Source organism: Trichechus manatus, unplaced genomic scaffold, assembly GCF_000243295.1.
Source record: "Trichechus manatus latirostris isolate Lorelei unplaced genomic scaffold, TriManLat1.0 scaffold00258, whole genome shotgun sequence".
Lineage (NCBI taxonomy): Eukaryota > Metazoa > Chordata > Mammalia > Sirenia > Trichechidae > Trichechus > Trichechus manatus.
Window position 1 is genome coordinate 1,997,549 of NW_004444194.1, and position 14,464 is coordinate 2,012,012.

General features: G+C 54.0%; 2 protein-coding genes across 3 annotated transcripts; one reads left to right on the forward strand and one right to left on the reverse strand.

Annotated features, from left to right (window-relative positions):
• Nucleotides 1-213: 213 nt before the first annotated feature.
• On the reverse strand, nucleotides 214-6,227 carry GET3 (guided entry of tail-anchored proteins factor 3, ATPase). Its single transcript, XM_004389752.2, has 7 exons — nucleotides 5,978-6,227; nucleotides 4,982-5,129; nucleotides 2,314-2,462; nucleotides 2,079-2,229; nucleotides 1,248-1,355; nucleotides 967-1,164; nucleotides 214-564 (listed from the first exon to the last, which is right to left on the reverse strand). The coding sequence occupies exons 1-7, from the start codon at nucleotides 6,136-6,138 to the stop codon at nucleotides 433-435; spliced, it is 1,047 nt and encodes a 348-aa protein (XP_004389809.1). The 5' UTR covers nucleotides 6,139-6,227; the 3' UTR covers nucleotides 214-432.
• Nucleotides 6,228-7,699: 1,472 nt separating this feature from the next.
• On the forward strand, nucleotides 7,700-10,998 carry TRIR (telomerase RNA component interacting RNase). 2 transcript variants are annotated; one of them, XM_004389753.3, is made up of 3 exons: nucleotides 7,700-8,162; nucleotides 10,206-10,283; nucleotides 10,579-10,998. In XM_004389753.3, exons 1-3 carry the CDS (start codon nucleotides 7,815-7,817, stop codon nucleotides 10,684-10,686), a joined length of 534 nt encoding a protein of 177 aa, XP_004389810.1. In that variant the 5' UTR covers nucleotides 7,700-7,814; the 3' UTR covers nucleotides 10,687-10,998. The 2 variants fall into 2 exon arrangements, with proteins under 2 accessions (XP_004389810.1, XP_023580502.1); XM_023724734.1 differs by lacking the exon at nucleotides 10,579-10,998 and having other exon boundaries at nucleotides 7,782-8,139; nucleotides 10,206-10,282.
• The last annotated feature ends 3,466 nt before the right edge of the window (nucleotides 10,999-14,464 follow it).

Consider the following 14,464-nt stretch of genomic DNA (forward strand, 5'->3'; position numbering starts at 1 on the left):
AGTGTTTCTCAGAATTGGTCCCTAACCAGCAGCATTAGCATGTCCTGGGGACTTGTTAGAAATGTACAATTCTCAGGAGGGGTTCGAACCAGAACCGGTTCAAAGCCCTGTTGTGAAGGCAGCCCTCTAGATGTAATGCCTTGGTGCAGTGCACAATTTGTGTACAACTGTATACGCAGATGCCATTCCCAGCCCCCCATGATCAACATCCACAGCAGTTAAAGATCATTTTATTGAGGGGCAAAAGGTGGGGAGAGGTGGGGGGCAGATGCAGCCCCCTAGCCCCACCAGGGGGAACAGGTCCCCTCCCCACCTCCTGCCCCTCCCCCCAGTGGCTCCCCCTGCACCATGGGGGGACTTTGTGCAAACTCTGCCCTGGGGTGGGGTTGGAGGGTGGGTGTGAAATGGCAGCGGCTGGGGCAGGCAGCGGTGCTACTGTGTGCTGGGGGGTTTGTAGGGTTCTAGGAGGAGAGCTGAGAAAGTATTGACCTTGTCTGCCCCCCGCACTTCATGGGGCAACAGCGGCAGCTTCACGATGTGGAAGTCTTCATATAGGTCTTCCATCTGTGGCCGGAGCAGAAGGTTGCAAGCAGTCAGGGGATCGGAGGGCAGGCAATGGAGTGTGGAGATGGCTGGGTGCTCCCCAGGGTGAGGGGGAGAATATGGGGCAGGGCCCACTGGGTCAGAGGCAGGGGAGCCAGCAAAGTCAGAGATCACTGGGCTGGACCTCCCACCCCGCAGGGTCAGAGGTACCCAGGCCAGGCCAGCCACAGTCCTCGAGGACCAAAATTAGAGCCAAGGGTCAAATTGGGACAAAGGACCAGAGGGTGAAACAACAGGTCAGAGACAACAGTAAAGGCTCAAAAGTGCCTCAGCTGTGTCAGGCCACACCCCTTCTTCCAGGGTCAGAGGTGTTAGGACTGAGGACAGCGCTGAGTGGGTAGACAGGTGGGTGGGTGGGCGCACCTGGTCCAGGTACTTGGCCTGGATCTTGTGGCGGGCCTCACACATCTTGCAGGGCTTCTCGGGGTCAGGAAAGACGAGCTGGTTGACAATGATGTTGTGAGTGTCAATCTTACACTTGGCCAGCTCCTGAATCAGCCGCTCTGTCTCATACAGGGACAGGAACTCGGCGATACACACACAGATAAAGGTGGTCTGCTCCTGCAGGGTGCAAGAGAGGACAATGAGGGGTGGGTTCTGCCTCTGTACCCCACCCCTCACTGTCTGCCTGGACTGCAACTTACAGGGTCCTTGAATTGCTCACTGACAGAGCGGATGACAGGCAGTGTCTCCTCCAGCTTGGAGGCCAGCTGGTCTGCGTTCATATCCCCCAGGCCTAGCATGTTGCACATCTGTGGGAAGATGCGGGAAGACTCACGGCTTACCTGGGAGCCCATTACACACCCTGGGTAGGGGGGTTGCTAAACACTTGGGGGACAACTCCTGACACCTCCCACGGGTTAAAGGTGTGGGTCCTTGAGCAGAACCCTGGGGTCAAATGCCTGCTCTGCTATTTCTGGGGGATCATGGCCAAGGGGCTTGACCTCCCAAAGCCTCTGTTTCTCTACCTGTAGACCTTATCTCCTAGAGCCGTAGTGCTAGATGAGCTGACACACGTAAGGTGCTTAGAACAATGCCTGGCACACAGTAAGTGCTCAATAAATGTTACTGCCTAAGGCACAGGTCCCTCAGGGGACCATACACCACAGGGGAGGGTTGCAGAGTGTGGGGACACTGGGGTTGCCATAATGATAATGACCATCGGGGTGCTCTCATGATCTTCATTTGAAGCCCAGAGAGGCAAAGGGATTTGCTAGGAGTCACACAGCTTCCGAGTGCAGAGGATCTGACTCCAGAATATGTGCTCTCAAGCTCTGTCTGCACCACTCAGTGGGCAGGGGCCAGTGACAGTGAGTCCTACAGGGTGGTGAAATAGTCCCCACCCGGTGAAGATCCATCCCACACACTAGGAAGTGCTGAGGGAAATGTGGGAAATGGCCTCTGTTCCTGCATATCTGGGGGCCTGGGGGCCCACTCTGCCTCAGGGGACATCTGGATGGTCCGGCCCCGCCTGCCTGTGAGATGAAGGGGCTGATCTGGTTCTTGATCTGCATGAGGCGGCCCAGGCCCCTCTCGACGATGGTAGGGAAGTTGAGCAGCCTCAGCGTGTGGCCCGTGGGTGCCGTGTCAAACACCACCACCGAGAAATTCATGCCCTTCACCAGCCTGTGGGGAAATGGGGGTCAGGGCTGCTCTGCCCCTCCTTCTGCCCCAGCCCCGGCAGTGCCCCCTACCCAGGCTGGGGCTGACCTCATGACCTCAGCGTAGCTCATGGCCTCGTCGATGCCTGGGAAGGCGCTCATGGCCTCCTGCATCATCTTCTTGCCCATGCTCAGCATGTTGTCCTCCTCAAAGAACTCATCGGGCAGCTCTGCCACACCGAGGCTGGGGTCAATCTCCTGGGGACCGAGGGGACAAGACTCAGGCTGCTGCTACCTCCCCACCAGGGCACAGGGCCAGAGGGAGCCCATGGAGGTCTCCGACCATAGGCCTTGACATGGCTCCTGCCCTCCCTTAAGGACTTACAGTCTTGTATAGGCACACAAATGGTCAAACCATTAAACAAACAGATCGAAAACTCTAAACTGTGACCAGTGCCCCAAAGGGAAGCCAAAGTCTACTGGGCGGCCTCTTCCCCAGCTGTTCCTTCACCTGGAACTGGCTCCCCCAGGTACTACTATTACTGGCTCCTTGACCTCCTCCGGATCACTAATGGGAGCCTCCTGTGACCCATATCTAATGGCAAGCCACCTAGAACCTCTTGCACCCTGCCCTGCCTTCTTTCCTCAACACTGAGTCCCTCCTCACACCTCACAGGATTTTCTTATCACGCTTATCATCTGCCTCCCCAACTTGGTCACTGCTGTGTCCCCAGTACTTAGAAGAGTGTCTGGCACATGACAGAAACTCAACATGTATGTGGAATCCACGAAGGGATGACCATCTCTGGGGTGCCTGGCCAGTCCTGGGCTCAAGGCCTCCCTCTGTCTCCGGGGTCACCTCTTCTACATGATGTCACGAGGACCATGGCAAAGCCCCCAACTCACTGGCCTCAAAGGCCACTTCCCTCCAGGGAGCTTACACCCTCATCACCCACCACAGTTAAACCCTTGACAGGTTATTCCTATCACTGGCCCATATCACTGGTTACACCCCACTCTTTGACCTCAGCCTTCTCGTCTCCTGCCTCACTTATTCTAAACCTCTCTGGGCCACCTCGTGCCCTCACTGCTGCCCAGGCTCCACAGGCTACCTTTCCCTCTGTAGTTAGCAAAATCCTCACCCTGGTTCTTCGCAGCTCTCTAGTATCGCTGCACTGTGAGCCCAAACAAACCTGATGAGTGACTTCCACCTTCCTCCCCATTCCCCATCACAAATCTCCAATATTTGCTCCATCAGCCAGACCATCTTGGGTCCCCCTTCCACCCTTGGAAGTGTTTATGTCACTTCTCCCTCCTCAAAATCTCTTTTGTCCCTTTCTCCCCTCACTCTCTGCTGAGGCCCTAACCTCATAGCTCAGTGAGAAAAAAGAAGGCATCAGCTGCCAACACACTCATCGCCGAATTCCACCCAGAAATACCCCAGTTCCCTCGCCTTCTCTCTGGGCTCCTGATCCTGGCAGAGCCCAGGTCCCAGGCCTGTGTACTGGGTGTGGCTCATGCCAGCCTGAGGGCCATCCTCTGCCAGCACCCCTGCTCCCTCCTGCAGCGTCACTGCCCTTCCCTGCCAGAGTGTCGGCATCAGCAAACCAACCTGCTCTAGCATCTCCTTTCTCACAAAGCCCTCCTTACCACATCTCCCTCCAGCTGTGGCCCCACTTCTCAACTCCTGTCATGGCAACACTTCTTAAAACAGTGGTTCAGAGCCATTGTCTCTACCTCCTCACCTCACTCACTCCAGGCAGGCTTTTCCTCCACTCCCAGGGAGGTCTCTCTAAAACTGATATGCCTGCAAGAGCAGACAACCCCTTCCTGCCAGACACTCTTTTCTTCCTGGGGCTCAGGACCCCACACTCTATGGCTTTCTTTTAAGTCAGCTCCTTCTTGGCTTCCTTCACTGGTTCCTCCTGCTACTCTGATGGACCCTAAATGCTGACGTGCCCCTAGGCTTCCTTCTGGGCCTCTGTGTTCTCTCCCACTCCCGTAACTTTAAATACCACCCTTTGGATACTTAACTAAGCTACTCTCATGATGTCTCCACTTGGATGTCCAATGGGCACCTTATATGTCCAGTGGGAACCCTGGATTCACCACTGTCAAACAGAATTGTTGATTTGTCCCTTCTAAACCTGCTCCTCTCCTAGTCTTTCTCATCCCAGCTGCTCAGGAGACAGCTAAGGGATTATGTAATTCATCTCTTTCTCTCACTTGTCACAATCAAGCAGGCTCATTGCTTCAGTTCCAAAATACACCCCAAATCTGACCACTTCTTCCCCAAAATTCTGCCCACCACCTTAGTCTGGGCTGCTGTCATCTTTTGCCTGGTTACCGTCATAGTCTTCTCACTTATCTCCCTGCTTCCACCCTAATATCCACAGGGCAGCCAGAGAGAGCCTTTCGAAGTATGAATTTGGCCTTGACACTGCACCACTTAAACGACTGACCTTACATGAAATTAGGAATCAAAGCCAAATTGCTTACCATGGCCTGCGAGGTCCTGTACTATCTGAACCTGGCTGGCCTCTCCAATCTTTTGTCTTTCCCCTTCCCTTGTTCACTAAGCTCTAGCCACTCCTGCCTCCTTTTTCCTCCGCAAATATTCCTCACTCATTCCCTGTGGGTATGTTGAGGAAGAAGTGGAATCAGGAGAGACATAGGATGTAGGACAGGCAGGATGTGGAGGCTGATGTTGGGTGTTCACAGGAAGAGCCTGGAAGGGCCTTTGCCAGAAGTGGGGAGCTGAGCCCTGCTCCACTTACCATGGCGAAGAGGTTGTCATAGCCTTTGACCTTGGTAGGCACCTTGGAGAACTTCTGGTCAAAAGCATCTGAGATGTTGTGGGCTGGGTCTGTGGAGATGATCAGAACACTCTCCCGCCCCTTGGACAGCTGGACTGCCAGGCTGCAGCTGGGCAAGGGAAAGGCCAAAAGGTGGGAAGTGAGGGGTGGCACTCCCCTGTCCCAAGTCTGCAAGGGTAGATGTGGGGCCCTAGGAGTGGGGAACTGGGGGCGGCAGGGCCCTTGAGAAGACAGTATGGGTAACTGTGGGATTAAACCTCAATCCCTGCAGGGCGACCCACTCACACCTCACCTATTGACCCCTCTAGCTGGGTACAGTGGTAAGGTTCAGTCAACTAAGTTGGTTTGGTCTGGTGCCTACTATCCAGTCAGAATAGCTTGATCCTCCCTCAACTCTAAGCTAAGGGGTTCCTTGCACACCTTACCAAATTCAGGATGGTTCAATCCACTTGTCTAGCATAACTTGTGTGACCTCTTCACCTCCTCTGAGTTCAGTTTGGTTTGGTCCAGCTGACTGGGACAGCCTGATCATGTGTCCCCTCCCATACTCTCCACACCGTCGATCCCCCGCGGTGGGCATAGAATGGCAAAGTTTACCTGTCTAAAATAATCTGCCCCAGTGCCCTTGCCCCTACTCTGGGCTCACTCTGGTACAATACAGCGGTTGGGACATCTAAGTGTCCTTCCCCCCGCCCGCCCCTCTTGTGCACTGAGCTCACTGTGGTTTGGGCCCTTGAGCCCCAACGCGGATGGTCCAACTCAGAGGGTGCGGGCTGCGTTCATGCGATCAAGAGGTATCTTCCATTTGCTCCAGGTAACTTCCGGAGAGTAAAACCCGGAAGACCCCAGCCAAACAGCCTCGCCTGGCTCTGGGTAGAAGAGCCTGTCTCTGATCTCCCCTCCGCCCAGTGGTACATCCCACCCGTCTTCCCGGGCCCCCCGCCACAGCCTCCTTACCTGCAGGTTGTCTTGCCCACGCCACCCTTGCCGCCGACGAAGATCCACTTAAGGCTGCGCTGCTCGATGATGTTGCTAAGCGTGGGCTCCAGTGGTTCCACATCAGGCGCATCCTCGAACTCCTCTGCCTCAACCCCCCACCCAGCCACCCCTGCCGCCATCTTGGAACCGGCTCACGTGAACAAGCGGAGCGCACCATACAAGGCACCTACGGGGGAAACTCATTATCACATCCCCATACAGACTGGACACTTGAAACAATTTTCTCGCGGCCTGCCCCTTAGGAGCTAACAGAAACTATAATGCCAGTGTCCGGTGTTTCCAGGGCTCACGTGGTCGACTGCAAGTCTATAGTTTTGTAAAGACTCCCCCTACCTAATTAACATACTGAGAAGGCCCAGTCTACTCCCCTTCTCTGATTGGAGTAGAAGCCTTGTAGCACGCCTTTCATTGGCTATATCTTTTCTTACTTTCACCAATCACTCTCATGTTCCGGTAGCGCCAACCTTTCCTTAGCAACCGGCCAAACACCTTGTCCATGCCCTCTTGTTGCAGTTAGAGCCGAGGTCCGCTCTGGCCAGACTCCATAGGCTCAGCTTCGTGTCGATCATTTCCGCACACGCCTCAGGTCCGCCCTCTGTGTTGTCCAACTGACTGTAAGCCACCTAGCTCCTGCCGCAAACTAATCATGGACTGATTAGTCAGTTGGAAACAAGTTCCCGGGCTGCGGGTGGGTTAGAAGGAGAACAACTCCAGTTGTGGGCAAGGTCCGCAGACCCTTGGCTCGTGCGCTGTGAGCGCCCATGCTGCGCAGGGCAGGGCAGGGACCACACCCGTAACTGCGCTCCTAGTTGTAGAAGGGATCTTCAAAAACCTCCTGGCACTTTGCTTTCTGTTCGAGGGGGCTATTCCAGGGAATTCCTTGTTTGAATCTTTGCCCTGGGCCGGAATACAAGCTGTGTCCCAGACCCTTGGCGGAAACTCCAGTCCAGAAACACTCTTATGTTTAGATGGGGGTCTCTAAAAAAAAAAAAAAAAAAAACAACTGTTGTCGTGGAGTCAATTCGACTCATAGCTGCCCCCTAGGGTTTCGAAAGCTGTAACCTTTACAGAACCAGACTGCCACATCTTTCTTCCCTGCAGCCGCTGGGGGGGTTCGAACTGCTGACCTTTCAGTCAGCAGCCGGAGCGCTTACCCACTGCGCCACTGGGGCTGTTATATGGACTCTAGCCTAAAAATATCCCTAGCTTTATTTGAGTACTCTAGCCCAGAAAATACCTCTAAGTCTCAGACGCGGATCCCACCTCACGGAGCCAGTTATGTCCCCATTCCCAGATGAGAGCTCGATCCCAGAGACAAGTACCTAACCGGAGATATCCCCATTTCTAGTCGGGGGGACCGGCCTAGATATACCCTCTAGACCTTGTTAGAGACCAAAGTTCCGAGGAGCCACTTGAGCGCACAGCCCCAGATGGGGTCCACTACCCTCACAGATTCTCTCTTGTGCCAGTCAAGGATTGGATTCTAGCCTCGGAAAGCTAATCGGGACTCCACTCCGGAGAGTCAGCTACAGCACCTGTATCATAGACGATGGTCCCATTTCCCCATGTAGGCGTAACGCCAGCCCTAGACTAGCTGAAGCATAAAAACCCGCGGGGCGGGGCGCCGACCCTCCGCCCCGCCCCGGTCACACTTCTCATTCGCCCCGCCCCTAAGGCTGACGCCTGAAGGCCAGACCGCTTTTCCCGACATGCATTGCCCGGGACAAGGCAAGTCCGCCAAGCGCGGGGCTGTAGTGGCCTTCCCGGAGTCCTTTGCGCGGCACCTGGCGACAAAATGGCTGCCCGAGGGAGACGGGCGGAGCCTCCGGGCCGGGAAACGCCGGGCCCCGCGGGTGGCGGCGGCGGCGGCGGAAACCGATGGGCAGAGTCCGGGCCCGGGACGTCGCCTGAGAGCGGGGACGAGGAGGTGTCGGGGGCAGGTTCGAGCCCAGTGTCGGGCGGCGTAAACTTGTTCGCCAACGACGGCAGCTTCCTGGAGCTGTTCAAGCGGAAGATGGAGGAGGAGCAGCGGCAGCGACAGGAGGAGCCGCCCCCGGGCCCGCCGCGACCCGACCAGCCGGCCGCCGCCGCGGGCCCCGGGGATCCGAAGAGGAAGGGCGGCCCCGGCCCCACGCTCAGCTTCGTAAGGAGCCGCGGGGGTGGGGGCGGGCGCCAGGGCCTGCCCTGGCAGGGAGAGTCGGAGCCCGAGAAGGGGGATCGGGATAAAGGTCTACCCCCAGCCCCAATGAGGGGCTCGGGGGCTTCCGGACCAACCTCTGAGGAAGTGGAACCTGGATTCCCGACGAGAGGGGTCTGGGGACCTCTGGAGCATGCCCGCGAAAACCGGGAGCCAGGGCATTGCATTGGAAAACAGCTCCAGGGCTAAGGAAACCAGAATACCAGGATCCCTGTTGAGTGGTACTGGGACCATCCCATAGGGAAGGGGGCAAATTCAAGTCCTGGAGTCTGAGCTGTGTGGATTAGAGAGTCAGACCGCCTGCTGTGTAACAAGGAAAATTGTTTAACTTCCCCGAGCTTCACTTATCCAGTGTCCATTTATTGAGCTCCTTACCTTGTGCTAGGCATTGTGCTAGGTGCTGGGTGTGCAAAGGTGAACATGACAGACCAGATCCCTGCTTTCCTGGAGCGTCTAGGCTATCCTAGTTTCATTATACTTATTTCCAAAAATGGAGATCACAGCATCTTCTGATATGGTGAGGATTCAGTAAGGTAATCCTGAAAAAGAGATTAACATGGGGCTTGTTTTATAACCAGAAAGAAGGGCTAAGTCAGTGATTTTCAGCCAGGGGTGATTTTGTCCCCATGCTGAGGGGACACTTGGCAAAATCTGGAGACATTTTTGGTTGTTAAGAACTGGGAGTGATGTGCTACTGGCCATTCTCACAACAAAGAATGATCCGGCCCCAAATGTTTATAGTGCCAAAATGGAAAAACCTTGTGCTAAATAAATGGAATCTACCCTGGTGGCGCAGTGGTTAAGCGTTTGGCTGCTAACCAAAAGGTCGGCAGTTCGAATCCACCAGCCGCTCGTTGGAAACCCTATGGGGCAGTTCTACTCTGTCCTAAAGGGTCACTGTGAGTCGTAATCAACTTGACGGCAATTTTTTTTTTTTTTTTGGTCGATTTTGAGCTTTGTCTCTGGTGTTAACATTAAGTCCCTGTGGTGTGGAGACAAAAGTGTTAACTTTGGAGTACCAGATTGGAGATCAGCTGTGTGATTTTGGGCAAGTGAGCTAACCTTTCTGAGCTTCATTCAGTTTCTTCATCTGTTAAAAATGGGCATGAGAATAGTCCCAGCAGTGCAGGTCACTTAATGCCTCGCTGAGGGAATGGAGTTGGACTGATGCCCGTAAAGCCTGTTGTAACCCCTGGGGCACGGGAAGTCTCGGAATGTGGGAAAAGATGGGGTACCAGGATGGAAGCCCAAAGTAAGACTTACTTGAAGAAGGGAAGTGTCAGGACCTGGATTGCTATGAGAAATGGAAGTGGAGGCTGGGTGCCCTTCCGTAAATAGGAGTAGCAGTTGTCACTGCCATTTGTTCATCGAAGGGCCATTACAGGAGCACCCCTAGGGCGCCAGGCCAAGTTAGGTGCAGGGCAGACAGTGTTGCTTGTTGGTTAAGGATGCTGCATGCTGCCCTGTGGCTTTGACCCACTTTACCTTGAATCCAGCTCCGTTGTTTGCTGTTAGCACGACCCAGGGTCTGGGCCTCTCCTCAAAGATTGCTTCATCTATAAGATGGGGACAGTTATAACCTCCATCTTAGGGTAACTGAAAGTGAAACGAGATGATGCATCCAAAGAACTTGGCACAGGGCTTGGCATACAGTAAGTGCTCAGTAAAGGCAGCTATTGCCACCTACGTGGTCCCTACAAGGGGAGGGTGAGGCTTTGACATGGAGAGTGAAGACAGCCTGTCCCCACCCTTGCTCCCTGGGAGGGCAGCCCGGGGGCCCAGGACTGCCTGGGCATCATGGGCCTAGGGAAGGTGCTAAGAGTCGCGTGTGCTCCTCTCTGATTGCTGCGCAGGTCGGCCGGCTGGCGGAGCTGGGCGCGGCGTCGGGACGGGCCGCCGGGCCGGGCTAGGAAGGTGTAGTGGGCCTCAGCGCCGCCAGGGCGGGCCCCAGCTCCTGTAACCGTTGCAGTCTTCTGTCCCTTCACCCAGGTGGGCAAGCGCAGAGGCGGGAACAAGCTAGCTCTCAAGACGGGAATAGTAGCCAAGAAGCAGAAGACGGAGGATGAGGTGAGCAGGCTGGGTGTGGGGGCTGCCCGCATTGTCTTTCCTATCTAGGCTCAACTCCTGGCTGTTGAGTCCTCTCCCTGCCTGTCTAGTGTCCTGGCCTCGGATGGATTTACTGGGTGGGGGAGGAGGACTCTAAACAAGGTCCCCAGATATCTTGACTCTGCATATTTTGACCTCAAACCAGGCTCTTCTGGGTGACACTGGGAAGCAGCTATATCAGGACAGTCCTGATTACAGTTCATGGCCTCCCTGGCATCCCATTCCCAACCCTCTTGCCCCCCCGCCTCCTGCACAGGTATTAACAAGTAAAGGTGACGCATGGGCCAAGTACATGGCAGAAGTGAAAAAGTACAAAGCCCACCAGTGTGGTGACGATGATAAAACGCGGCCCCTGGTGAAATGACCCCTCCCACACCCGCCTGCCCATGGCCTCGGACTCTGCGATGTACATAACTATTTAATGCAGTGGCAGCGGCGGCAGCCTTTTTCCCCCCCGAGGACTTATACACAGAAGGAAACCGAGATGCTTCCTGCAGCCGCGGACGATTCTCCAGGACTCTTTTTTTACCTTGAGCACTTGATAGAACAGTGGTTTACTGTCCCCTCTCTTCCCACCTCCAACCTCTCTTTGGCTTTCTCTGTCTCCCTCTTCTCCCACCCTCCCTTTCTTCCCCTTAGTCATCACTTCTGGGAAGTAAAGAACTTGATTTAGTGCTGAACTGTACAGTTGGTTTGCCTTCTTTGCTCTCTCTAACCTAAGTCCTACCCCATTGGCCACCACTGCCAAAGCCTGCATCTGGCTGTGTAAGGGAGCCGGGCCCAGGGGTGGCCTGCTCCTGTCATCCTAGCTCTCCTCAATACCCCTTTCCCCGCACCCTGACTGCTATGCTATTGGTGGTTCTTAGGTTTAATTTCTTTTCACAAGCCCATTTTGGCTGGGCCTAAAATGTTCGTTTGTTCGTTCATCAGATGTTTATTGAGTGCCTACTGTGTGCTAGGGCTGTTCTAAGCCCTGGGAACATGGCACGCACAAACAGTCAGGGGAGACCATTTTGGGTGGTGACTGCAAAGATTGGGATAGAGGCTTGAGGAGGTGGTGGTTCTATTTCAGATGACATTTGATCAGAGTCTGAGGGAGGTGAGGAGCATGCTACGCAGCTTTCTGAGGGAAGCTGTCCCAAGTAGAGGAAATAGCCAGTGTAAACAGATTGAGGTGGGAGAATGCCTGGCTCTCCCGGGGAGTTTCAAGGCAGGGTGACTGGAGCCTAGTGATTGAGGTACTGAGTGGAAGGGGAGGATGGATGGATGGCTGCATGAGAATTTGGGACTTTATTCTAGTGAGGGGAACCCTTTATAGAGGGTTTTGAGCTAAGGAGCAACATGGTATGTTTTATATTTGAACAGGATCTCTCTGGCTCTGTAGAGAATAAACTGCAAGGGGGCCAGGACAGAGCCTGGGAGACAGTGAGAAGGCTGGGGCCATCATGGGAGAAAAAGGAGTGCTGGGGCTGGGTGTTGGCAGTGGAGGAGGTGAGGAGTGCCAGACCTGGATTCTAGTGAAGCTGCCCCACCTGGAGCATGCTCGTAGCTACTTGGTACCCTTCCAGGGAGGCTGGAGGCTGCCTCACCCAGATGTATATATACTCAGAAGGAGAGCTGAGGGGCTTGTCTGTCCCACCTTGCAGAACATGACCATTGACATGTCAGGTGGTAGGGTGTCTTAAAGGAAGTTTGACTCCCCTAGAGCCCTCTGTGGCTCCTGCACCTTTGTACTCTCCTCCCAGCCCCACCGGCTCATCCTGGGTCTTAATCTCCACCAAGCCCCCAAATGTTTTTGAAGATGCCCCCACTGGGGCCCTCACCTCCCAGTCCCTTCTCAAACGTCCTAGACAGGAAACAACATCTGGGCCCCCCAGCCATGGGCCACCTCCTAGGTCTTCCTAGGCAGGGTCTCTGAGCAGCCTCTGAAATCCTGCACATCCCAGTGCCAGGCTCCCTCCCACCTTCATTTAGGGGAGGACCATGGCAGAGCTTGGGAACTGTGGGGGCAGAGGGAGGAAGGGCAGATGGCTCTGGTTCTGGGGGAGGGCTGAGGTGGAGCCCACTCTGCCAGATTCAGCCAGCCTGGGGCCTGGACCGTTCACTGATCTAATAAATGTCGAGCACCTGCCGTATTTGGAGACAGCAGTGACCTGGAGACAAAAACCCTTGTCCCCATGAAGCCAACAAGAAAACAAAATAGTACATCAGATGGTTATACATTCTAAGGAAAAAAATGAAGCATGAAAGGTGGGAAAGATGGCAATTTTAAGCAATTTGGTCAGGGATGTGAGACAGGCAATGTGTGGATGTCCCCAGAGGAGTGTTCCAGGCAGAAAGAGCGGCAGGTGCAAAGACCCCCAGCTGAAACTAGCTTGTTGAAACAGCAAGCAGGCTTTGGAACAAGATACCTGCCCTATTTCACTTCCCACTAATGCACAGTAAGACTTGTCTGGGTTATTTTCCACATCAGCTCAAAGGTTTTGGGCATGCTGAGCTGGCCCGAGTGTCACTTTGGCCTTGGGGATGAAGTGGGGGAAGGAACACACAAAGCTAAGGGAGCCATTCCTACCTCCTCCTTCCTCAAAGCCACTAGTAGCTGCTGAACCTTTAAAAAGGAACTCACAAAGTAGGTTGTTCTGCAGTCTCTGTTCTGGAGTGTCAGGAGGCAGGAGGTGACGTAGTCCCTTCCCTGTGCTTACCAGCCCTGACCTGGGAAACGTCTGAAGCGGGAGAAGAATAAAATTTAGGTTTCGGTGAATCAAACAGCCCAGGCTTCAAAGTATTCTGGTGTCTGTTAGCTGTGTGATCTTGGGTAAGTCGCTTAACCTATCTCTGTTGCAGGTTTTCTATCTGTAAAATGAGGGTAAAAATATTGACACATCTCTAAGAGTCAAGTTCTAAAGTAAAAGCAATATTCATATCATATAGTCAGCTTTAACCTTGACATTGTCTAAAACAAGTATAATTGCTTTTCCTTATGGTGAAGAAATTGGCTTGTGTTTGGGGGCTGTGCTTGAAAAATGCTGTCCTTTTAACTGCGCGGTGTGATTAGATGCTCACCACAGAGGCCTTTGTAAACTGAGAGCCCGTATGTCTCCCATCTCGGACCACAGTTGGGCATCAGCTCCCTGAGTTTATTTTTGCACTGAGCGCTTCTGATTGAAGTTTGCTGTGCACAGGGCTGATTTGAGACTTGCATGAAATGACAATTCTCAAGCAGCTGCTTAAGAAACAGAAAAAAAAAAAAAGAAACCTTGTCCCAATTCAACACCCAAATCTATCAGCTGTGAAAAGAACAAAAGAAGACTTCTGTCACCACATGAGGGCAAACAATGCGGAACAGGCAGGCAGTAGAGGGCACTTTGTACTTCCCCCTACTCCCCCTCCCGCTAAGGCTTGTGCAGAGCTGCTGGAAACAACATATAAAGGAGGGGGTGAGCATTAACAAATTTTCTGTTGCATCCCCGGCGCGTTATTCACCTGTCCCTTATCTGGGGCACCCCCTAAGCCTCACTAGAAGGCTCCTACCTTCGCCTCCCCCTCCCCCCCCCGGGACCTCCAAACCCAGTTTCAGCCCCACAATTCCACTCTTCCTTCTGCTCAACAGGCAGAGGCCAAGTCCCCAGACACCCCACCCCACGTTCTTTTCTTAGCCAGAGCCCGGAAGCGCAAGCTTGGCGCTAGTCATGACGGGATTTGTAGTTTCAGAGCACCTGGCAGGGTAGAGCGAAAGGAGGCTTTTGCGCAGGCGTAGGTGGCAGCTTTCCGCACGTGTCTCTCAAGTCCAGTTTCTGTTCAGCAAAGTCGGATGCCTTGGGGATACCCGCTGCTCTTTTAGGGAGTCTTCCCCGACTTTCTGGGAGAAGTTAGGCGCCAAGCGACTCTTCCCGAGCTTGGAAGACTCAAGTACTCGGCACAGAGATGTTTTTTGTAGCTGCTTTTAATGAATGAATGGAGCCGGGACTGACTTTGACGACGAGAAAGTGGGTTTGAAGGAACCTGTACCCCGTCTCCAGCTGGGGCAAAAATTGACTTTGCGCCTCTCCTGAGACCCCCGAAATCCCTCAGGGCAGGACAGGGTTGTCCTTTCGGTTTAGAGAACTGGTTGATTCTAGTGCATATTGGTACAGTATATAGGG

Coding starts and splice junctions, on each gene's coding strand:
- GET3 (XM_004389752.2), bottom strand. CDS start 6,138: ATGGCGGCAGGGGTGGCTGGGTGGGGGGTTGAGGCAGAGGAGTTCGAG. Junction 1,356..2,078: donor TCAGCCCCTTCATCTCACAG/GCAGGCGGGGCC, acceptor ATCTTCCCACAG/ATGTGCAACATGCTAGGCCT. Junction 565..966: donor AGGCCAAGTACCTGGACCAG/GTGCGCCCACCC, acceptor CTCCGGCCACAG/ATGGAAGACCTATATGAAGA.
- TRIR (XM_004389753.3), top strand. CDS start 7,815: ATGGCTGCCCGAGGGAGACGGGCGGAGCCTCCGGGCCGGGAAACGCCG. Junction 8,163..10,205: donor CCGGCCCCACGCTCAGCTTC/GTAAGGAGCCGC, acceptor CCCTTCACCCAG/GTGGGCAAGCGCAGAGGCGG. Junction 10,284..10,578: donor AGCAGAAGACGGAGGATGAG/GTGAGCAGGCTG, acceptor CCTCCTGCACAG/GTATTAACAAGTAAAGGTGA.